Raw genomic sequence first — 25,575 nt, 5'->3', positions numbered from 1 at the left:
GAAGTCTAACCACAAAGATTCAATAATAATAATTAAAAATAAATATTACAGGAATCAGTTACCCTCAGTTCCAAGTTCTATGTTTTGTTCCAGTTTTTTATGGGATAAATAACTAATTGATTAACGTAAAAGTTATTCCCTAAAAAATTATAATAATAATAATTAAAAAAAAACAGTTTTTCCAAAAAGCAAAGGTAAAAATCCTCTAATGGAATGTTATCTATAACAAATATCAGCCTGATTTGTGCAGTTAAATTAAAATAAGTGCATATAAGTCTCAAACAACACAATAAGTCATTTTAATTGTGCCAAGTTAAAGTTCATCCTCCAGTTTGAGCTCCATCATCCATCCATCCATCCAGTAAGATGTTCCTTAGGCATGTTTCTTTGCTTCACTGATCACAAAGTCCATCATACGTTTAGCTATTTTTCTTGGCCTCTCCAAGGCAACAGAATGGCCGCAGTCGTCCAACACGTCCACCTGGCAGTAGGGATGGGGATCGTTAATATTTATTGATATCGATACCTTTATCGATACTCCTTATCGATCCGAGTCTTTATCGATACCACTATCGATACTTTTCTGTTATTTGGTGGAAAGACGATGCGACAATATGTTTTTAACAGAACTGGTATTGCTTTTATTGTTTGACAAGTGAGCATAAAAAAAACATTTCTAGCCTTCATAAACATGGCTAACTAAGTAGAATATATCAGCAGCACCAAATGAAAAAAAATGTCATAATGTATGTAAATTAAATAATATGCTGCGTCACACAAAAGGAAATAAAATATCAGCTCATAAATTAACAGGTATTTTTTTGCAGAAAAATTAACATGTCTGCCTTGTCAGGCATGATCCTCGAACGCTCCTGGCTGATGGTGTCCCCAGCAGTGGAAAACACCCTCTCTGAAGGGCTCGAAGACGCTTGGACAGTAAGGTAGCCGTGAGAGAGATCCGCTAGCAGGGGCAGGGTGTCTCTCTTTGTCCACCACCAGAGAACTGGGTCCTCTGCTATAGAAATCATAGGCAGGCTTCTGTAGAGCTGGATTTCCTCACATACTCTCTGCTGAATGCTGATGTTGGAGTTGTTCATATGGATGGTCCGTCGCTCTTGTTCCTCCTCGGCAAATAGCTCCTCCAAGGCACTCTTCTTAGGTTGTGGTGGTGGACTGACTTCAACCCGAGGATTCTCATACATAGCCTCCTCGGTTGTGTCGCTGTCCTCATGGGACTCAGGGATTGGGACATCAGCTTCTGTAGCATTTGTTGCTACAGCTGCCTCCTGCAAACGTTCCCAGGTGGTGTGCCTGACACTTTTGGCTTTAAACCTTGGGTCCATCGCTGTCGCCTCTTCGAGGAACTGTTGGATTTTTTCCTCCTGGTAACGTCCGGATAGGTCAGTTAAAACCTTCCGTTTAATGTCGGATACAAATGAAGAGTCTCCTTCCTGAACTGTGAAGTGGGTCTTCAGTTTCATGAGAATCGGAAGGATCTGTCCACAGGTGGGGGTTTTCTCACTAGATACACACAGTGTAGAAGTGTACAGGACCTTCATGACCTTTATGAACTCCTCTGCTTTGGTAAAGTCCTCATCTGTGATCCTATCCAGTCGGTCCCTCTCCATGGGCTTTCTTATACGTGGATCCAACACTGCAGCTTGGAGAGCCGGATACTGCTCAAGGAACCTCTCAACCATCAGAAACAGGGAGTTCCACCTGGTTTTCACATCCAGTATCATGGTGTGCTGAGGAAGTTTGAGAAGGAGCTGCTTTTCTTTTAGCACTACCTTCGCCATTGAAGATCGTTTCATCCACACGATGACTGCTCTTAGTTTTGCTGCCCACCGGGTCATCGCAGCAATGCTGTAAACTTTTTGCGCAGCCAAGTTAAGGGTGTGGGCAAAGCAACCCAGTTTGAGGATGTCCAGCTTCTTTGCAGCAACATCCATGTTGGACGCGTTGTCTACAGTCATGACAACCACCTTTTGAGTAATGCCAAACTCTTCCAACACCTCCCCAATCTCCACTGCCACTGTTTCCCCGGTCTGCGCTCTGTAGACAGCTTTGGTCCGGAGGACTTTTTGCTGAAGCTTGCCTTGGCTGCTGTAATGGGCGGTCACAGTAATGTAGTGGTCTTGCGCTAAGCTAGTCCACCCATCACTTGTAATGGCTACCTTACTAACATTTGCCAGCTCTGTAATGACATTCTGCTTTTCCACTTCATACCATGCAGGGATGAGGGTGTTTGATAGAACAGTCCTGCTTGGAGGGGTGTAACGTGGATTGAGGGCCTTTGTCATTTCCCTAAACCACGGTGATTCAACTGTTGCAAAAGGGTGCAAGCCTTTCACCACAAATTTTGTGACAGCCCTGTGACACTGCTCCACTTGATTAGAAGGCATCTTCCTGGCAGCCAAGGTGAAGGGAGTTTGGAGTAGGCCAATGGGGGCGGGAGTTGAGGTGAGCTTGAGCTGAACACCATCTAAATTAATGGGAAAAGGAAATGGTAGATATATTTTCACTTATAATTAAAAACAAATCATTACAAGGTCCTCCAAATGTTTTTCTCAGACAGAAAGGAAGTGGGGGGAAAAATTATTTGAAGAAATGTCCTATATTTTGAAGAAATCTCTTCTTTTGGTTTAAAAAAATATATAAATTTTCACAATTGTTGGTTAATGTATTGTCTACTGTCACTTTTCATCATGTTTTTAGTGATTAGGAAAATATTTAGCAAATAAACAATTGTATTTTAAATTAAATGTAATTTTTAATAAATGTTGGCATCAGTAGTTTAATTATATATTCTAAAATAATTAGAGCAATATACAACTGTATTACTCACGTTTCTCGCCAAAAACTCAATTTCCCTTTTCTTTACGTTACACTTGAACGCATCATGATAACCTAATTGCCATTTTACTGAGCCAATCTGAACACATCATCACGCAGCACGTCTGAAACTTTATTTACTTTTCAAGCTAACTAGCTTGTATGCTGCCGATTACAACACGGATTTCACAATTACTATTTTTAACTGACCGGACAAGCTACAAAGTCTGTGTGCGCGCTTACCAGTGGATGATGAAGACTGTGGTGCGGCGGCAGCAGGAGGAGGAGGAGGAGGAGGAGGAGGAGGAGTCTTTTCAGCTCGGAGACAGTCAAAGGTACTGCATTTGGCCTTTATTTGATGCACAATATTAATGTGCTTGGCCATTGAGGTTGTGTTCCCCCCTTTGCAAGATATGATTTTGCAACATAAGTTGCATTTCGCTTCGTCTTTGTCTTTGAGCTTGGTAAAATGAAGCCAAACTTTAGACCTTTTTGTCCGCTCAGCCATCCTCGAGTCGCGAGTGGGTTAACTGCCAGACTTCACTAGTTTTACTTTTAATATCTTTTTGTTTACAAACATTGGTGGACATGCTGCAGTGATTGGATTGATTAGATTTAAATGCTGTGACGCGACTCGAGGGACACACAATTATGTTACAGGACCTCCGGGAGAGAGAAAAAAAAAAAAAAACACGACCAGACTCGATAGCGGTATCGATAAGCCCAAACGTTATTGATTTTCGGGTTTTGAAAAAAGTGGAACCGGGTCCTTGATAGAACCGGGTTTCGATCCCCATCCCTACCTGGCAGTGCTGTAGCGCCTTCTGGATCACAGCAGCTCCTGAAACATCCAGGACCTGAGAGACAAAGACGAGCAGCTTAACTACGGCTACTGTAGAGAGGCCTTGGATGTTTGCACAACTAAACACACTTACTGGTGAAGAAGAATCACATCTATGGCAAAATATGTTGTTCAAACAATGAGCCATGCTGACTATGATCTAATTCTTAGCTCTGATTTTTTTCATTTGCAGAGATTTTATCAAAATCTTCACTGTGACTTGGTTCAGATTTTTCTTCAGTGTTCAGATTTTATAAAAACACGTTAAAATTTAATGTATTTGGACCTAAATGTATTTCCCTGTAGATTTTAATTATGGTAGAGGATTAGGGCCACTGAAAAAAAAGGACAAAAAAGTTACCATGTTTTTTAAATATTAGTTCAGATTAATATGGTAAAGAAAAGTCAGAATTCTGACTTTAATCTCAGATTTCTGAGTTTTTTCTCAGAATTCTGACAGAATTCTGTCAGCTAACAAACATGTTAGCATCAAGCCATAGCCATGTCTGTTTTAGAGACTAGCTCTCTTGTTTTAATGACCTTCTGCTCCTCCATTAATGAGGGGATCCCTCTGGCACATAAAAAGTTGCCTAATTCCATCATTTTCCACCAATGTGTCACTGGCCACCTCAAACAACTCACATCTTTGTCAGTGAAGCTGAGTGCTCCACATCTCTTCCTTCATGGTGCCCATCTACATTAAGATCCAACATTCTGAGATAAAAGTCTGAATTCTGAGATTAAACTCAGAATTCTCAGAAAAAAGTAAAAATTCTAAAATTAAAGTCAAAATTCTAAGATTTAAGTCAGAATTCTGAGAAAAAAAAAATCAGAATTATTTTTCCCCACATCAAATTGAAATAAAATTTTAATTTAAGCTAACTTTTTTTATATTTTCAGTGGCCCTAATGCTAATCCTCTTCCGTATTTCATTTCAGCAGGCGTTTATTTACTTACCTGGTCGTGCTTCCCCCAGACAACCTGCAGGGGCGCTGTGATTAGATGCAGATGTTCCTGCAGTGAATGGCGCGACTTCTCTCCTACGATCTCCATGAAAACTAAATGCAAACATTTAATGTTAGCACAAGTTAAACCAACAAAACAAAAAATTTCTACTAAATACTGGATGATTCTTTTCTCTTAATTGCATGGAAAGAGTAAAACAAAAACACATTATAAATTTACTCCTATTTTTTAAACAAAAAAACAACCAAACCCAGGCCTATTCCCTCATTTTTAATCACAGAGCACATACCTGTAGCCTTGCATGACGGCTTTTCTTACAGACTCATTTTGCAATATGATACGCCCAGTTTATTTAATGAGATCAGGAAAGTGTACATAAGAACAGGGAATGGATGGAATGTGAAGGAATGTGAGACAAACACAGGCCAGCCGTTCCACCAGGATGATAGCAGGCGTAGACTTTGAAGTTAGGCCACAAGAACTTAAGCAATAAAATCTGACTGTTATCTTCATAAATAACAAAGTTTATGTTTCATAAAGTTAATATAGTGAGTTAGGTTTTGCTTTAAGAAAGTAACCTCTATGTAGAGCTTTAAACAGTGCAATGCTAACTAAGCCTAGCACAGGGAGTGTAATTATTTACTCTTTGTAAAACTCAGTGCTTCATCCACATCTTCTCTTAAGTCATTACATTTTTTAAATAATTAATTCAATGATTTATTCTCAAAGATTCCTTTTTTTTTAAATTACTCCTCATTGTGTATCTTTGAAGGGATTGCTGCTCAGTTCCTGTTTCATCTCCAGTGTTGACATAATGACTTGCAAATCAGTTAGATGGACAGTTTATCATGAGAACATCTGTGTTTATGTTAGATGTAGGAAGACCATGTAACTTCCTGTTATTACCTTATTTGGATTGGAGCCGGATGTTAAGTTCTCTACTGATACAGATAGATTATTCTGATACGTTCAGGTAACATCCTCATAGGAAGGTGCTTTATTATAAATAGAATAGGATAGATACCTCAGCCCCAGACATCTGATCATGTCTGGGGCTGAGGTCAAATCTTTCTCTGTATTATGTGCTTATTTTCAATAATTATTTTACACCTAATGGGAATAAATTCTGGGCTGTACATTTACACAGCTTGCTGCGCTGCAGCAAGAAGGTTCCAATGTCTATGGTCTTTCTGTATGGAGTTTGCTTGTCTTCCCTGACACTGGCGTAACTTTCTGAAGGACTGGTGTGGACATGTCCCCACCAACCCCAGCTACTGCGGATTTACTTTAGCCAGCAGTAACTGGGGTTACAGCTCTGCCGCTGCTCTCCAGTCCCACCTCTTGGTGATCAATCATCTGATCTGTAGCTTTGGGATATTCACTGCATACAGAGTAGCTACGAGGATGAAAAGAGACTTTTTTCTCAGAATTCTGACTTTTTTCTCAAAATTCTGACTTTAATCTAAAAATTCTGAGAAAAAAGTCAGAATTCTGAGATTAAAGTCAGAATTCTGACTTTTTTCCCCCATACTAAACTGAAATAGATTGAAAAATCTGTTAACTTTTTTTTTTTTTCTTTCTTCCAGTGGCCCTAATCCTCTTCCGTACAATTAGGGACAGCTGTTGATTTAAAGGTAAAACAGATTTACTGAGATATGCCACATGTAATAAAATATATTGCCAAGTTTAGAAGAAAAAATATGCAATTCCATAATAAAATTCAACATATAATTTTGTCTTTTGTAGCTCAACGAGACTCAGAAATAGCTGCGCCAGCAACCCAGAGACAGCCAGACTCACAGGACACAGACTTAAAATTAAAGGATAAGAAACCCACAAGAATTAAAACACAAATAATAAAAAAAACTTTGTATAAATGATTTTTAAAATATAAGATTCAATATATAGACATTGGCTGTCAATGCCATTTGGGACAAATTTCTAAATTAGATTTTGCTGCTTGTGAAGGAGGAGAATCACTGATGCAGCCTAAAGGGTGGGTGGGTGGATGGATGGATGGATGGATGGATGGATGGATGGATGGATGGATGGATGGATGGATGGAAATAAATTCTGTTATTACTTAAAGATGTTTTTCCCCTTTGTTCATTACTCAGAGAACTCCCCGTCACAAATAAAGAAACAGATGTTAAGACTTTCAGTTATCAACAGCTGCTCAGATCTTTGTCTATTTTTTGTGCATTTCTCTTCATTTAGGATCACTTTGGTGTTCTGCAACTATAATTCAACTTTTCTCTCATCTTACATGACGGAGTGTAATAAACAGCTTTGGTACTAAAGTAAACTATAACAGCTTATTATAATATTTTTGCTATGACGACAAAGAGCAAAAACACAAAGACTGACCTTCTTTATAGAAGTCATTGTTTGGGATCCTGTTGGCCAAGAGACCCCGCAGGAGCTGACAAACCAATCAGACGGATAATAAACATTTGTGTTAGCGTTACAGCACAGACTGAAGACAGAGGAAGATGCCCAACGCTTTCAGAACCAGCTGATCTGGGTCCTGTACCTGCTGGGGGAGGTTGGGGGGTTTGTAACAGCACAGCTTCAGCATGGTGTCCAGCTCCTGGAGAGTGCTGGGGATCAGAGGGATGGACTCCTGCTGCTCATTTTTCTCCTCCAGCTCCCTCAGACGGCTGATGAACTCTGACTCTGTGGGATAAACCAGACCTGCAGGAAAGAGGTGAGGAGAAGCATCAGTGAGACCTAAAGCATCCAAAACAGCATTTATCGTTACTGTCGTAGAATAAAGTGCAACAATCAGGAGGCCTGGAAAAAGACTGACCGCCTGGAAGGAAAATGTCCAGAGAGCTGCAGAGTTTACCTGCTGGACAAACCAAGGTGAGGCTGCAGAGGTCAGACGGGTAACAGGCGGCGTAGACGCCAGCGACGTTCCCCCCCATAGAGGTGCCGACCAGGTGGAACGGTGTTTTATCCAGACCGATACTCTGGACAAACTGCTCAGACACAAAACACACATTAGACCATTTTCAACATGTTGATTTTCTGATGTAAGTAATAAAAGTAGAGAATGATGAAAACCTGAAGGTTGTATAGTTGAAGATGTTACATGTTACTATTACATCTGTTCATTTCTATATCTGTTCTAGAGGTGGAACGGTTCATAAAATCAACGGTTCGGTTCACGGTTTCGTGGTCACGGTTTTCGGTTCGGTATACGTTAATTGTTAGCCTGACATGTGGGTTGAGTTGCTGTTAGCATAAACAAAACGTGTTGCACAATGCTTGCACACTGTTGCACTTTTATCCACAACAACAGATTTTTTTTTCTGCTACACCCGGCTACGCCGCTTCGCTTCTTCTTCTTCTTGTTTACTACTGGTGGTTGGCTTTGGTCGCAGTACCGCCACCTTCTGCTCTGGAGTGTTCACACACGCGAACCGTACCAAGACAGTTGAACCGAACGGTTCGGACGGTTTTCATAAACAGTTCCATCCCTACTCTATTCACTCGTCTGTGTGGGTTAGCATAAATGGACATTCTTATTCTGGCATATGACTGATGTTTAAATAAAAAGGGAAAGTGTGATTGCTACTGTTCAATAGTTGTGCTTTCTCCAGCGTTGTGCAGCTTTGTCGTCCCGCCCTCTAAACCCCGCCCGCTTTGCATCCAAAAATTCAAAACACATCTCTGCTTTCTGATTGGCCCGCCAGTTCTAGGGCCTGGGGTTTTGATCGAGGCTAGGCCACTGGCGGGTGGGGCTAGTTTACTAGGCTAGGCTCTGATATATTTTCAGTACTGACCCTTGTCTGACCTCTGAACTGTTTTGGTTACCAGGAAGTTTGATGACCTTCCTTCATGATGGCCTGTTTTTTCCGTAGGAGGTTTTTATATAACAGCCTGAAGGGCCAAACACATGTTCTGTTATCAGACATTAGTCGTGTATAAAGACATGCTTCATGTTTAATGTTCAGAAATAACGTTATATTGCTTTTGAACCCCTCTTTTATCCACTGGTAACCTTAAGTAGGTGTATAGGTCTGCTCGTTGAGGCATTTCACAGGACTTAGATCTAAGATAGTATTTCATCAATTATATTTTTCAATGTCCTTACGGCCGCCATTTACTATTATTTGATAAGTACTATACTATTAGTACTATTAGTTACTATAATACTAGTATCAGTAAACTGCATAAGCAGTCAGGTAACAGCTAACAAAATGCGTTCAATGCCAGAAATAACATTTTAAAATGAACCTGATCGGATCATAAAGAATCATTTCTAAATGATGAGAATCTGAATAGAATGGATGGACCGACCTGATGGATTCTGCTGGCCTGTCCCAGGATGCTATAATCTTCTGCACCAGTTCGACTCGTTCCTTCATGTCCAGGCATGTCCACACAAACAACATGCTGGTTTTTAGGGAGGAACTGGAAATAGGGGGGAAAAAAAAGATAATTATAAATGTTATGTTCCTTTCACCGTTTTAAAGTGGTGCAAATAAATTAATTAGAAAAGAACTCCTGACATTTTACACTTTGATTTATTTACCGAGCTGAATAAAGAAACTGGGTATTCAAGACAATGTCTATTATTACAACACCTATTTGCATACAGAAAGACATCAGCAATAATGCAGAAGAGGCAAAGATTTCTGATTAATATTAACATGGAAATGTCACAAGGTCATCTAAAGTAGTCCATCATCCTGCGGAAAGGAAGATCCTTCCCCTGATAGATGCCACACTGAAAGCTCCAGGAGACTCAGGCCAAGTTCAGAGCATGAATCTCAGAGACTCTACAGGCCTCAGAGAACAGCGTGAAGGTCAAGACCCTAAATCGATCTGGCTGTTTGGAAAGGTTGAAAAGGTCAAACTGTCTCCCCAATAAAAACATGCTAACAAGGTTAAGTAAAGCTGTATCTGGATGAAGTACTTGACATCTGGGGCAGATGAGATCAAAGTAGAGACAAAAGCAACATTTACAGGAAACATAAAGCAGATTATTGGGTCATACTGTATAAGTGTCAAAAAAAAAACTTCTGCGTGTCTGAATTTGTCAATGAAAGACAGCAGCCCCATTTACACAACCCTCTGAAAACCGATCCGTGCCGAGCTTGGATCAGTTAACCGTGCTGAGCTCAGGTTCTTATGACTTCTTTTCACCCTCATTGCCCCTCCGTTGTTGCACAAACTTGCCCCTTGCGTTTTTTCCCCACTTCCTCACCGCCTAGACCCACAGCTAATTCGTGATTGTCTCTCTTGCGTTGTGGCGTAAAAAATTTGGCATAAATCAAAAATATCTGCATTATACCTGTGACACACTGCTGCAGAAGTATACAGAGCCCTAACCCCTTGCTCACACTGGCTCTGGTGCGGTTACCGAGCCGACGGAGACCGCAACTCCCGCACACCACCTCTCACACCGCCCTTTTGACTACGGTGCGGTGCGGCTCTGCGGCTCCGGCAACAGGTCCGGAGATTTAACAGAAGTTCACTTGAGTTCATGTAAGGCCACATACAAGTTTGAGAAAAATTGGACTTATTCTAAGTATTTAAACAATGATGTGTGTTTGTTACATTGATGACTGGCAGCCACATGTCCTTGGTGGCAGAAAAACCGTGCAGCAGCAGCAGAGATGGTGTGGCGCCTCCTGGTGTTCCACGGCTTGAATAACAGAATCGATAACTTCCTCTGTAAGCGTACCGGACCACCATTCCTAGCCTGCGGCGCCAGTACCTGAAGAGGAACAACAGTAGATCAAAACAAACAGCTCTTCATTCCAAACAGCCAAGCTTTACTCTGATCTATTTAAGCCATTCTGATCAAAAGTTCCCCAACTCTAAAGAACCTTCAAAAGTTTGACTGCTTTCTTACTTAAGATTGCACATGGAGCCATTATATGAGCATGCAGGAGGTCATTTGAGTTTGCAGCCGCTAAGCGGAAAAACTAAAACATTTGCGGATTTTCACCACAGGATGTTAGTGAACAACCCTGCAGCCACAGAGACGTCTGCTGGCATCAAGAACAAGCAGTTGATTAAACTCATCGCCGTTCAAACAATTTAAAACCTTATTTCATAAATATCCCAAAATTAGCCAGCCAAATATTTTCTTATCAGAAAGGCTCTTTGTGAAGATTGATATTACATAGAACTGGACAAGAAAGAAGTCTTTAGAAACTAAAACTCACCGTGAAACCCGGCTTGCGGGAAAGAACCAATGCACAGTTAGTGAAAGGAAAAACTTTATTTCACGAAATGCTAAAACATGTCAAGATAACTGCTAAGGTTTCTGTGTTTCTTACTTCGGTTCTCACTCTCATTCCATCCTAGCAAAGGTCTGGATATTTAGCTCTACTGGGTTTTCATGTCCATCCATCTTCCCATCAACTTTGACCAGATCCCCTGTTCCTGCCTAAGAAAGGCCTCCCACAGCATGATGCTGCCATCACCAATTTCACTCTGAGACCATGGCTTTGTCCAAATGTCAGCCCAAATCACTTTATAGAGGTTACGCCATTTTAGATGAGTGTCCGAACGTCTAGGGGATGAAAAAGTAGTGGGGTCATTCCATTAAAACTGTTAAGTTTGGGTCCATAACATTCAAAGAGGAATAGGAAGCATAATAAAACTGTCAGTAATACTTTTAAGTGTCTAAAGCCATTGATTCAAGTTTAGTTGGTAGCATGAGGTCAAATAAAATTGAATAATAAATATATATTATGCACATTTATAACTTTTTATGTTAAACTGTAATCATTTTCTCATGTCAGCTCTGACCATTTTTCTCATTCGTGTAATGTAAAATTTAAGAAATATGACATAAATCTCAAAAATTGTTGTTGTTATGGTTAGAAATACTTTCCTCTTAATAGGAAATGTGTTAATTATATTAAAATGTCATATTTTGTTATTGAAATAGCATGATTTTTCTATGTCCATCAATTTCATATTCCACCCCGTCACACCAATGTTATTTTGCGCCAAAATGCAATACACTTCCTAGAAGTGACATCACTAACATGAAGTGACATCACTAACATGAAGTGACATCATTCAAGAGTTTGAAGAAGAGAAGTCCAAACAATGGTGAGTTCTGGTTTTTTCTTTAAGAACATTTTTGGTTCAAAATCCTGTCAACCATAGCATATCCACCCCGTCACACACAAAAAGTGGGGAAAACAATTTGTTAATCAAATTTTGAAATTATATTTGTATTAATCATAAATTTTTCATTGTACTTCAATGCTAACGGCACCATCAGGTTTTAACATATCCAGAAATTGAGCCATATTGTTTTAGATTTTCCACCCCGTCACACTAAAGCCTGTGATGGGTGGAATCATTGTGATAGGTGGCAACGTTCTTCATATCGAATTAATGCTGTACATCACATAAAAACATAAAGAAAAACTATTTGAACACTATTGTTTAAAAAAAAAAAAAAAAAACACTTTCTGAAGTTGTTTGTCTTACTTTTATCTAAAATTACCCTTTAATTTGTTAACCTTTGCCCTATGACGGGGTGGAAAAGGAAACTCTGTTTTCTGGATATAATGTGCTAAAATATTCGCAGAAAATGGTGTCTGAGCTGGAAAAATATGTTTAATTGCAAGTGTTACATTTTCTACAGGGTATGAAACTAAAAAAAGTTTATGATCAAAAACCTCTAAATTCAGAGGTCCAATCTTTACACTTTCCATGGAATGACCCACTGGACTTGAACTTTACCACAGTCCACCTTAAAAAGTAGTGATTATCCATGGTCACTAGACAAGCGTCCTGGAAAGAGAGCTCTCCTCGCAAAGCATTATGGGATTTGTTGTCACAGCGGCCCATAGTCGCCAAATAACAAAGATGGCGTGCAGGGAGGCGGAGTCACATGACCAACGGGGAGAGAAAAGTAGTGATCATCTGTCAGCACAGTCAGTTAACTGAATTCACTATAAAGTCTGATATATAATGCATGTAAAACTGTGGTTAGGATCTTCTACATGTTTATTGTGTCTCAAATATGGCTAAAAGAAAACTACAAACAGGTCTTATTCTAGCTTTCCTTTAACAACTTGCCCCTCCTCCCTAAACACCAAATTTTCTCTGCAGCTCCTCCAAAGTAAACTCTTGTCTGTTTCTCTAATTATTGCTCTACTTGTCCAGCCTGTGAGTCGAAGTGGATCTCCATGCCTTAGTAGGTCTGCAGATGGTCCCTCCTCTCTCCATGTTCAGAGGATGAACTGAGCAGAGCTGCTAGATGCTAACATCTAAGCATATTGATAAAGAACTGAGCCAAGTTAAAACTGGACCAGAACTTTCTCTCTGACCCATCTGCTGGGTTCCCTCATCTTTATGAGGCTGTTTGTTCTCTGATGTTCTCTATGGAACATCAAAACAGATTCTCAGAGCCATTTATCAATGCACTAATGTTATACATATGAGATATAACTGTTATGGTTTTCCTCTTTTGGGACTCTGACTTTTTAGTTTTCAGTTATTCTGTTTTGTTGATCTTTAGTTTATTTTCCATCATATTCCAGCTGTCTTTAGTTACTCTCCGTTTCCCCCTTGTGCTTGTTTCCTTTCCCCTTGGCTTCCTTCTAGATGCTTCCATCCACACCTGCTCCCAATCAGCTCATTAGCCCATCCTTTGTTCTGTTCCTCTTATATACACCCCCTCTGCAGTCACTCAGGGCTGGTTTGGTGTTGTTTTGCTGCTTCCTCATCTCTGGCTTCCCATGTGAGTTTCCCCCTGATGTTTTCTGTTTTGTTTTTTTTGGTTCTTGTATTTTTGTGGGAGTAAAATAAAATGTAAAATCTAGTGATGGTGAGATGAAGCCTCATGAGGCATTGAACCGTTTGGCCAAATTGCTTAAACGATCCCCACAGTTCATGAGGCTTCATGTCACCACCTACTGGTGGACAGCAGAACTACAGTTTGTAATAAAATCTGTGATTTTTTTTGCAATTGTTTGTCTTTTTTTCCCCTTTTAAGTTCCTTTGAAATTGTTAATGGTTGGTGTGTATAATGAAATCCTTTGTAAGTTTTTTTTTTAAGCGTAAAATTTCTTAGAACAATCATTTAAGGCGCACAGTTTTACTGCCATTTTAGTGAAATAAACTAAAGCAGACAGTGAAAGTGTTTGTGCAAATTGGGTAATGATGAGCAAAATGAAAGGAGTTAGTCATTTTTATTCAAACATGATTCAACCAATCTTTTGGCTAAACCGACCTAATTTACCCAATCTATTTTTACTCAGGCAAAACAATGCAAATTAGTCTCATCAGCCAAAATAATTAAGTTTAATCGCAACTTTCAAAAGTCAAAGACAGGTCTTGAACCATCAACCTCTAGCGCACAGGTGTCAAACTGGTTCCAGAAAGGGCCATGTGGCTGCAGGTTTTCTTTCCAACCAAGCAATAGCACACCAGACTCCAGTCATCTCATCAAGTGAGTCCAATCTGAACATGATGACTTGATGAGATGACTGGAGTCTGTTTTGCTATTGCTTGGTTGGAAAGAAGACCTGCAGCCACTTGGCCCTTTCTGGAACCAGTTTGACACCCCTGCGTCTAGCGTGAGAGTCTGAGTTTTACAATTGACACCACTTATACAGAGACCCATACCACAGAGAAAATACTTCTTAAAACGGACTTTGTCCGGTGGTTTGCTCAGATTTTGATCATTACATTGTTTGTTCTAACCAAATTAGCTTTAAGCAACTAGATTGGTTGGAAAAGCAACCAATCTATTCTTAGAATCTATCCAAACTCTATCCAGCTGACAGCAGCTCTCCTCCAAACTCCATAATCTTGACTGAACACTGAGGCTGTTTAGATGCCTGTCAAAATTCTTGCACTATCTGAATCACTTCCCGAAGCGGTCACGTGGTTTCACGGTAGCGAGGCCTCGGACGTCGTCAATTTTGGCCCCTCCTTTAAATGAATCACGCCTCAACACACGCTTCGTGGAAACGCCCCCTCCATTACTCAACACATGCCTCGAAGCCTCGCTTAATCTCATAACATCACTAGTAAAATCACACTCTCCACATCTGTATATGCTAAAAGGCGTTTTTAATCATATTCCTGCTGCTCCAAATGTGAGAAGGTTCAAAGGCTATAAGTCGGGGGTGTTTTGCATCTACTGGATCTTTTAATGGCTTCCTTGATAAGAATTGACATTTGTTCCATTATAGTTGTAAGCAAAGAACACGCTGTGTAAATGGAAATAAAAAAAATGCAGTCCAGAAACAATCTTTATAAAATGTCTTAAGTTTTATTGTTTAATTTTTTTTTTTTTTCAAGTTTGTTTTTTTATTTTATTTTATTTTTTCCCAACTGAGTTTTATAGATCAGATTCTCTTCACTTCTGGAGACTTTTCTCTGGAGCAAAGAACAAAGAGGCACTTCTTTGGTCTGCATGGATGCTAAAAACAACTTTTTTTATTGGTAAATGTTCGTGTGAAGAACAAGCATTGGGCTTGAAGTGAAGGAAATGTGATCTGTGAAATGCAATCATTTTATAACCTCCATTATCCTTTCAGCAGACTCTACAGCCATCAAACACTCCTGATCCTCATCATGCATAGCAGGCAGCTCTGTGGGTTTAGTGTTTGCACAACAGCTATGCTGGATCTCTAAGCCCTTTCAGATCTAAGGTTATTTCATCTGTTGCTTAATATCTAAATATCATGTGGCCAAGCAGCTAAAAATGAAAGTCTTATGAGTCCCATGGTGGCTCCTGCAGGCAGTTATAAAGAAATATCCATAACGTTAATTTGTTCTGCCTTATAAGGCAAATGTACTGATAGGAATCGGGTTCAAGGTCTATAGTTTTGAAGCTTATCTAACGCCTTATTTTGGCCGTTTAGTTTTATGGAGGACAGAACAAAGTCCAAAGATCATTGATGGATCTTGCAGCGTCACCAACCACCTCAGACCTGACCCTTCACACACATTTAATTACATTAAGGTTATTCCATATGCCTTCATCAGACCAAATTAAATAAAACTAGCTGATAATGTTATTAAACCTCAGAGATATTAGTGATTTATGGTTGGTTTTTTTTTGGTGATCATTTTCAGTGATCATGATCATAATCTCCTAGTTTAAAAGTCAGGAAAGTAGAAAGTCTAAAATGTTCACTTAATTTTACTGAACAATCACACATTGCTGTATATGAATGATTCTGGCTAAAAACTGTTCTTTCCTCAAAACAGAGAGACGATTTCCTGTTTGACCAACATACACAGATACGTAGCTATTATTTTTGTCAAAAGGAAATTTACAAAGGAGGATGTGACAATGCAGGTAATATTAAAGCTACCAATAAGGAAGGCCACTAATGCAGTGCTATCAGAGGAGATGATGCAGCTGTAGAGCCCAGCAATTGCATGTTTAGGTCAGCGAAATAAACCAGATGTGGGTGGCTAAGGATAGCCAGAGGAGCTCAATGAACAGAGGGGGGAATTTAGATGATTGCACAAAATAGGAGGCCACTTAGGACGGTGTGGCAGTTCTCCTAGGTGACAACAGACTGCACCAGGAGCTAGGGGGCGCATTGGGTTGGACATGTTTTACAAAGCCAAGCATCTACAAACCACAGAAGCAACATGATATTTAAAGGTAGTCTTGCAGTTCTTTAAGTTCTGTCCAATGACACGACTGAACGAACAAAATGACATAAATTAGTTCTTGTCTTGCTCTTCTGTAAGAGCAAGAAAAACTTCTCACTCCTCCTGACGTATTTAAAAAGTTTTAGGGAGGTTTCAGTGGAGGCAATGAGCGTTCTTCCATGTTGAAATTTCAGAAAAACCCATCTAGGATTCATGCTGAGACCATGTGATCTACAGGCAGGAATGACAGACAGAGCTCGCTATCATCAGCATAGCATGAGAGGAGTCATGATGGGATGATCCAAGCCAGTCAGCTGAAATACAGCAATAACTGCCATAATTATGTGATCAAACTTTATGTCCACATCACCATTCCTGAAAATGGCTGCTAAAGTGATGACTGGCTTTATACTAGCGTTATTAATAGGATGGGACATCCGATCCATTGGTGCATCCAAGCAGTGACCCATGGGTTAGCCTTCAGCTATCTTGTAGCTTTCTCTGTGGCTTCAGTTGTTGGTTTTCTGGGCCTCTTTTGAGCTGTGCCTGTAACACCCAGTCGGCTGCAAACTCCACGAAGGGACCAACCGGCAAATCCTCTGCAGTCCACTATTATTGGTTCAAGTCTTGGGCCCTAAAAAGGATTCAGTAATGCCAGGTGCTTGCTTCCCTTCGTCTTATTGGCCCTGTTCCAATCAACACTTCCTAGGACACTGTTAACTCCAGCAAGATCAGGTGTTTTGTGGCCTTAGAGTTTATGATCGTGTCTGGGAACTGTAGCTGCTCTCCCAGGTCAACTTGGAGTTACCATTTGGAAGCTGTGTTGGGAAGAGACGTGGTTCTTCCTTCCTTCGCCTTTGGCTACGTTCACACTGCAGGCCTTGATACTTAATTCCGATTTTTTGGGGAAATCCGATTTTCTTGCTTTCCAAATATATGTGACTTGTATGTGATCTCCTGTGTGAACTGCAGTCATACAACGCAAGTGTCCTGCATGCGCAGTAGACAGGCCAGTGTGCTCTATGTTTACGGAAGTAAACATAGATGGTAGTGCCGTCGTGCATCTAGCGATCTTTTCCAACTATAAAAACACAATCTTTTCAATATGGTTAAACATAAATACTGCTCTCCGCATCATCATCATCCATGGTTGTTGTTTTTTCTTGCTGCTTCTGCGTAGCAAGATGCAGAATAATAAGCACTGTTGGGTTTTAATGGCGTTGAGGTCGGGTGAATGCGACCTGGCCGTTCAGACACAGGTCGCATTCGAAAAGATCAGATTCGTATCGGATTCAGGACCACATAGCCAAGTAGCCTGGGTCGCATTGGAAAAAATCAGATCTGCGTTGTTCAGGCTGTTATAAAAATATCAGATCCAGGTCGCATATGAGCAAAAAAAATTGGATTTGGGTCACTCCAGGCTGCAGTGTGAACATAGCCTATGATGACATTTGCTATTCCTTCTGGCTAATTGACAGGGGCGTTGCTAGGCACAAAGCTTTACTGGGGCACTGGCCCCCTACCGCATATGCCCCTCCTTCCATACATAAATACAGACAAGCACACTGCCCAACCCTGATACATTCCTACCAAAATTACCAGTTGAGATATTAATGTGTGTAAGAGCATATTTGTTTTAACAAACATGAACATTTTGAACATTGCAGCTATAAAAAATAAGACATCAACAACTTTGACAAATAAAAAGTTTCCTTATACACATTCTGAAGTAATCATTAATTCCTAGGTTTCAGAGTTTTAGTTCAGGGGAAATTTTAACTCAACCCGAACTAAGTTTTCCTTTTATTTTTTGAGCATTAAAGTGTACCTCCTATTTTTCATTTTTGCAAAGCGGTCAATCACTAGACTGTGACTCAGGTTAGAAAGTTCTTCCTTTTCATCTGATAAAATAGCAAGATGATGGAGCCTGTCTTGTCCCATTGTGCACCTCAGCCAAGTGTGGAGCCTTCTCAACACACTGAATGACCTTTCACAACTCCAGCTGTAGACTGGGATGGTGAGGATGATCTGGATGACCTGCGTTAGTGTTGGGAACATGATGTTATCAAGCAAGTTGAAAACACACTGCATATCCTCGATGACAAGGCTTTCTTTTTTAACCAGGAAAAGCTCAAAACATTTTGAATTAAATGAACGTTTTTTTACTCCAAATTTGTCCTTGGGATGGTGGGACAACTTCACTTGTTTAGGACCATCATGTTTCCCCCTAAGTCACTAATGTCCCCTTCTTGTTTGTGGACGCTGGTTGTTGCTCCCTCATCACCTTCATGGTCCTGTCTCTCCTGTCCTTCTCCTGTCTCTTGCCTGTCAGTCTCTCCTCCTCCTCCCTTTCCTACTCCAGCACCTGCATTCTCATTCTCTACAGCAAACATTAAAAAACTTAAATTTATAATTATGTAAATATCTATCATATTGCTTATAACGTCCCTAATGTAACTAGTTAGCTTAAATCACTAATTCATCACGGGACCTTACCTCCCTCTCTCTCATCTTGTTTTACTGCTTTCCTGTCTCTGCTTCGTGTGAGGAATTTCCTGATATCCATCTACAAACCAATGCAGTAATTTTCAGTTAGTAGCCTATAAATCATGTGGTTTCACTGGGAAAATGATAAAATTGACAGGTAAGAAACGTTACCAGAACTAAAAATGCGTCGCGGCCGCACAGTGTCCCATCCAACTCAGTTGAGAGCAGCGCGTTAATTTACCTGCAGTTCATGCAGTGACATGCGCTGACGTGGGGGCGCTAATACATCCTCAATTTGGAGTTAACAACACACTTGCTACGCATTTGAGTAGAAATATACGTCTCCTCCCGTTGGAATTATCTAAATTAATGTATTGAAAAAATGTAATTCTGTTGCAAATATTCATGAGATTTATACTGGGGCACAGCTCATTTATACTGGGGCACGTGCCCCAGTGAATGGGGTCTGGCGACGCCGATGCTAATTGAACTTTATTAATCACTCATTGGAGAACTTTACCTCTCCATTTAACCCATCCCCTTAGGGAACAGTGGGCTCCCATTGTGCGGCACCCGGGGAGCAGTGTGGGGTTAAGGGTCTTGCTCAGAGAGCCAGAGTAGCAGTCTGTGGGAGAGAAGCTTGAACTCAGAACCTCAGGATTCCAAGCTGTATGCCCTAACCACTGAAGCTATGCTAAGGAACTTCTGCAAACACATTTGGTCTGCTGCTGAGAAGATGTTCCCAGGAGCCTCTTCTGAGAGCAAACGATGCAAACAGATGTTACATGTTTCCCACACATGGGGGTTTGGCAGGACGAACTGTTCATGGAACTGAACCCGATTAAAGTCTACCTACCAGACTTCTGAACAAGTAACGGTACTATGCAACAAAGCCTCCTACCTCGTCCTGCAACCTAATGTTCAAGTTTTACAGCTTTGCCGAACCACTCTTCTATGCCAGCTTGAACTAATCCCTTGAAGAGCTAGTGTCTCTCCTAACCATGGCCTTTTAGACCCTGGTCTTCAGGAAGTAACCACTCATCCCTCCTTAAAATATGACACTTCAATTTGTGACGTACAAATAGCTCAGTCTAGCTTTTCCTAAGGAGAACTCTGAGAACGTACAGAGGACTGATGATCCAAACCCCTTTAAAAGATTATAAGGATATGGATTGGTAATGGGGAAAAATAAATAATTAAGCCTGGTTTTCAGTAAGAAAATGGTTGTAGTGAACATGAGGTGTAACATTAGTGTATTCTGTGGTGTTTACCAGTTATAGGCCTTCAGGAGCACTCCGGGCCAGAAGAGGTAGGAGGTAACAAAGGCAACTACAGGAAGAAGGAGAACCCCTCCTGTTAACATTAAGGTTTTAGCCACACTGAGCTCCATCGCTGATGCAGAGACCTTAAAAAAAAAAAAAAAAAAATATGGTAACTTTATTCTTCTCCTCTCAGCAGGCTCGGATTGGTCCGAGTGGGCCCGTCCTAATTTCAGCGTGCGAGGGTCGGCCCTCCTTAAATCATACCAGCTCCAACACTTACTCTCCGGCTGAAAAACACCTACCTGTGACAGTAAATAACTCAAGGAGCTCAAAAGTAATCCAATGTTAACTCCCTAAATGATGCATGCAGTATATATAGCCCTTCCTTGTCATGCACATCCTTGTGACGGTTGGCTTATGGTGTAATTTTCTGTCTTCAAACTGTAAAATCCTTGCAAAAAACAAAATTATAATAAAGCTAAAATAATTTCTTTAAACCAAAGTACTATGTTCCTCTTATATTTGCAGAGTTTTTGTTTTAATGTTTTGCAAAAATATGTTGCGGTGCATGATGGGGTTTTGCATCTAAAGGCCGATGTTTCCCATCTTACGTGCATTGTTGCCAGGTTGGGATGTTTCCCAATCTGGCAGTTTAGGGTGGCCGTCTATGGGTAAAAAAAACATTTTCTTCAGATTTATGGCCTAAAAGATTAATAGACTTTAGTTCAAATTGGGCGAGATTTCATATTGAAGCGGTTTATGAAAATCTTTTGGGCTGGAAAACGTAGGTCAATGATGGCGCTGTATGTGTGAGTGGGTGTATGGCTGGCTTTGTGCAAGTGTAGACGTCACGCAGCAGAACTCACTGTTACGTCCGTGTTAATAACCAAAGCCAGTAAAACCGCATTATAGAAGTCTTGGTGATGGTTGTCGTGTGATGCTTGAAGATGGATCGGTTAATCAGCAATGCGTATTCTTATTCTGTTTCACATTTGAGACGCAAGCGTTCAATGGAAAAAAATCGAAATGTAGAAAAGTAATTTTTCTTAAAATAAGAGCATTTGTTCTTGGATTAAAGAGATAAAAGAGACATATTGCCAGTGGAACAAGACAATTAGAGTTGTCAAGAGTATCGATACTCAAAAAAGTATCGATACTGAAACGTTGTATCCGGATACAATACTCGTTTTTAAAAGTATCGATACAGTGCCACCACCAGTGGCACCTAAACAGTCATTCATCTAAAGTGCAGAATAGAGGACAATGCACTTTAGAACACTGTGTGATTGAATAATTCTACGCACTTTTCAGTTTCAGACTTTTTTTTTGTAAGAGGTGCAGCTGCTGAGAATTATTTTTGTTTTTTAACTGGTTTGGCTTTTGTCATTGCTATGTTTGCAAAGCATAGCCAAGGAAGGAACACTTAATTTTAATTGTATACGTTTTTTATCAAGCTTGCTTAATATTGTGCACAGCATACAACCTCAAAATATTGTTCTTATTGTTTATTGTATTTATTTATCTATTTATTGGATAGTGTTTATTAATGAAATATTTCTGTTGAATTTTGTTTTTATCCTTGTATCGAAAATGGTATCGAGTATCAAATATTTTCCTTAGTATCGGTATCGAGTTGAAAAGTTTAGTATTGTGACAACCCTAAAGACAATATACACTTAAAATAAGAAAACACAATTGCATTGTCTTATTTCAAGTGCATATTATCTAATTATCTTATTCTAAGAGTAAAAATACTCATTCCATTGGCAAACTATCTAATTTACCTATTCAAATTAAGGGTAAATACGCTTAATTTAAGCAATTTTTTACTTATTTCTAGATCGTTTTTCCAGTGTTTGACTGTGTTTCTATTTCTATTTTCTATGAGTGGGCCGGTGTAGATGGAAAAAATGCCAGGGCCGAAAATTGATCCCAGACACCGAGCATCTCTCTGTAATTTTATGTTTAAGATAAATAAAAGCAAAAATGATCTGTTCCATAGAAGAGAAACTTTAACGGTCTTCATTTGTCTTCAAAAGTTGAGTTTGATCAATGAAATCCTGACTGTAAAACTGACTTTTGTATTTCCTCTGGTTATTTTTGCCTGAGATTGCATTTACCTGACTATTTAAAACAATTACATCAACCAAAAAACACAAACGTAGAACAAATGTGTGCGGGGAGAAATTCTTTTTACTGGCATCCTGCGAGGGTTCTGGTGGGTATTTATTTCTAAAACATTCAGAAAGTCAAATTGTCAATTTGCATGTTTTCTAAGCCAAAAAAAAGCATTTTTTTTGGTCCACTCTATGAAGCCTTGAACTCAACGCTTTTTCTGATTCCTGGATGGGAAGAGAAACGTCTTAAAACTTGGAAACAAAATCCAGTAGATAATTTTTTTTGTACTTTTTTGGAAGGATATCATGTTTAAACTCACCCAAATCATAGATTTATACAGTTATTCAAACATTAAAAGGAAAAAAACAATTCAAAGCTTTTTAAAAATTGATCTTAATTTAATAATTCAAGCTTTTATGTCTTACACTGGAAAAAATCTACATCCAAGTAAGTCATTTTTTCTTAAAATAAGTGCATTTGTCCTTGAATTGAGAAGGTAAAAGAGACATTTTGCCAGTGGAACAAGACAATTTGCAGTCAAAATAAGAAAAAACAATTGCATCACTTTATTTCAAGTGCATTTTATCTAATTATCTTATTTTAAGAGTCAAATACTCATTCCAATGGCAAACTATCTAATATACCTACTCAAATTAAGGGTAAATACACTTAATTTAAGACATTTTTACTTATTTCTAGATCGTTTTTCCAGTGTAAAGATTAAACAACCTCAACATGATACAGTGGTTTGATCAAGGAAAGTGTATAAAATACATCTAGAAGCAGTGACGGTTCTATTTAAGCAAGCTCTTCCATCTACCGTCCCCTGTACCTGATGAGAAAGTTAGACTCCGCTTTGGATAAAATTCAGATATAGCAGGTTCTCGGCTCCAAACAGGGACACCGGCTCACTGTCGACAGCATATGCTTAAAAGGACACTAGTTCAATGCACAGAAGCTCCTAGGCTCCTCTTTCCATGGTGCCCTGAGTAAATTTGTCCCATTTTAGAAAACTGCCTCTGGCCAAAAGTATTAACAAGACCAGAAACTGAGAATCTATTGCAGAGCGTCTATGTTAGGGCAGCCTGAGGATATCGGTCCCGCTGATTTACTCTAAAAATTACTTCTTTGACAGAAGGTTCTTGGTCGACTTATAAATATTTTGCTTTATATCTTAGGACACATGCATCTTATTGTATGTTACCACACAGTCATTTGTTTTTCAGACTGCTTTTACTTTCTTTCATCATCTGTGCTTTTTAGTCTCTAATCTTGTAAAGCTCTTTCAAACCTGTATTCTGAAACTTCAAATATTTTTTATCTATGTTCTTATTATCAATATAAAGTTGATCCATACTCTAAAAATGGTTTGCATATAATAAAGTATCCTAAAAACGGAACTAGCCTTTAGTTCAAGGTTGGTGAGAGGATAATTTATTAACTAACAGTAGCTTCTCTTTTCAACACAAATGATCCTAACCAGAATTTTAAATTTCATTTGATCTGATGAGAAAGTTCTGATTTAAAAAGTGGCTCATAAATTGACCCACATTGTTTTAAATTGGCTAGAAACCGATAACCCAGTTTAACTGTAATAACTGGTAGTGTATAGTCTAAAAAAAAAACACATAGTGGTAGGTAGGGGTTTTTGCCTTCCCTAAGATATATGAACTTTTAAAAAACAGAAGGATTTTATGGAAAGTTATCTGAGAAATCTAAGTTCAGATGAAATATGGGATTTATAGTTATGCTGCGCTTAGACTGCTGGAGGACATAGGGACCCCTTTTTCATCATTCTATCTCTATTCTCCCACTCTGCAGAATCTGTTAGTTCAATCTCTAACGTTCTGCTCTCTCTGCTTTTTCTCATAGTAGCTTCATCTGGTCTGTTCCTGTTTGGCTGTGACTCCATCCTGGAGAGAAATATCAGCTGTGCTGCTGCCATCAACACCTTTGTTTCTAGATGTCGGAGCTCTGCCTGTTTTTCAGTGTAGTCCTGTTTCTCTGACTGTGACTAACTGGTTGTGCTCTCTTCATCCTCTGACATGGGAGCTTCTGCGTGGCTATGTGTTGACAAGTTTATTTGTATCTCTGCATCTTTCCGTTTCTGTCTCCTGAACCGTAGTTGGTCTCCGCAGATGGCCGCTCACTCTAAGCCTGGTTCTGCTGGAGGTTTCTTCCTGTTAAAAGGGAGTTTTTCCTCTCCACTGTCGCTATATGTGTGACGTGAGGGATTGGGTTCACGTCAATGGGTCGATGCAATCAACTGGTTTTCCTTAGATGGAAAACTTCAAAATCAATTTGACTGTATGATCTGATTGAATTGTCTCTATAAAGTGATGACATGTGTTGTGAATTGGCGCTATTTAAATAAACTGAATTGAAATTTTCTGAAAATATTTGGTCTAGTGTTTTGTTTTTTTTATGACTCACCAAACGAGACAAAAAAAAAAAAAGGCTGCATGGTTGAGTTTCCTCCAAATCTGTTACAGCACAGAGACAAACATCTGGAACAAATTTAGCAGAACTGAGAAGATTAAAATTAAAGTCTAAGGCCAAAATCATCACTGCTGCGTCTAGAGTCTCCAAGGACTAAAAAAAGAAGCACATCATTCCTCCTGTGAAACACTGAGGTGGGTCGCTGATGGTTTGGGGTCAAGAGAGCTATAAAGGTGACAGAAACAGAGGAGATAAGCCTGGACCAGAACCACAGGCCCAGTTAGAGCCTCTGGTTCTGAAGTGAACTTCTTAATCCCTGGAGCATTTAGAGCAGATCTAAAAACCTGCATTTCAGCTTCAATATTTTCAGGGACTGAAGGTCCAAGAAGGATAAACAGCAGATTATTTCATTTAAAATAAGTTTGAATATGAATGAGTTTACCCTCAATATAACCCTAATTAAACAGCCTGCTTACCCTGACAGGAACATAACAGCAGGCATAAATAAAACTGTAACAATAAGAACAGATGTAGTAGAGAGGACAGTTTATAAGCAGCATTAAAGGAAACTTCGCTTTATGTCTTTAACTGTCCCTTTAATTGACGCTGAATAATGTTTGTTATATAAACCCAGGACAGCAAGAAGAGACGGAAAATGTCTAAAACCGAGAATAAAGGCAGAACCGAACCGTACCTGTCCTGCTCCTCCTGCTGCTGTCTTCCATTCACTCCTCTTCCTCTCCTCTTTCTTCCTCTTTCACCCACATTACATAACCGCCGCTCAGGCTTTCATGCGCCTTTAAAGAGCAACGGTCCTGCTGCGTTCACGGACCGTTAGAAATACTACACACTTTTGCCTGAGGTCAAAATTCTTGTGTAATTCCTCAGGTTGCCCGAGTAAGAAATAAATAAAAGCTCCACGTCATTTTTGTAAAATGTTTAACGTGAAACCATCAGGACAAGTTTCCCCAATTTACAGCCAATTTCTTTTTTTTTAATGCTTTTTCAGAGTTAAACAGACAA

General features: G+C 39.6%; 1 protein-coding gene across 1 annotated transcript; it reads right to left on the bottom strand.

The window, feature by feature from the left end:
* Positions 1-283: 283 nt before the first annotated feature.
* Positions 284-25,380, bottom strand: LOC119790338 (monoacylglycerol lipase abhd6-A-like). The gene is made up of 10 exons (XM_038295857.1): positions 25,247-25,380; positions 20,005-20,138; positions 10,211-10,370; positions 8,948-9,061; positions 7,491-7,623; positions 7,176-7,336; positions 7,010-7,064; positions 4,634-4,734; positions 3,639-3,692; positions 284-481 (listed from the first exon to the last, which is right to left on the bottom strand). The coding sequence occupies exons 2-10, from the start codon at positions 20,121-20,123 to the stop codon at positions 374-376; spliced, it is 1,005 nt and encodes a 334-aa protein (XP_038151785.1). The 5' UTR covers positions 20,124-20,138; positions 25,247-25,380; the 3' UTR covers positions 284-373.
* Between the last annotated feature and the right edge of the window lie 195 nt (positions 25,381-25,575).

Source organism: Cyprinodon tularosa, unplaced genomic scaffold, assembly GCF_016077235.1.
Source record: "Cyprinodon tularosa strain WSP-4 unplaced genomic scaffold, ASM1607723v1 ctg361, whole genome shotgun sequence".
NCBI classification, from domain to species: domain Eukaryota; kingdom Metazoa; phylum Chordata; class Actinopteri; order Cyprinodontiformes; family Cyprinodontidae; genus Cyprinodon; species Cyprinodon tularosa.
This window is presented reverse-complemented; position numbering and strand designations above follow the sequence as displayed.

Excerpts from the sequence above, each read along its gene's own strand:
- LOC119790338 (XM_038295857.1), bottom strand. The coding sequence starts at position 20,123 with ATGGAGCTCAGTGTGGCTAAAACCTTAATGTTAACAGGAGGGGTTCTC. Across the intron at positions 9,062-10,210 it reads TGTGGCTGCCAGTCATCAAT|TTCCTCCCTAAAAACCAGCA; the intron begins GTAACAAACACA and ends CCCTATTTCCAG. Across the intron at positions 3,693-4,633 it reads TCTGGGGGAAGCACGACCAG|GTCCTGGATGTTTCAGGAGC; the intron begins GTAAGTAAATAA and ends TTTGTCTCTCAG.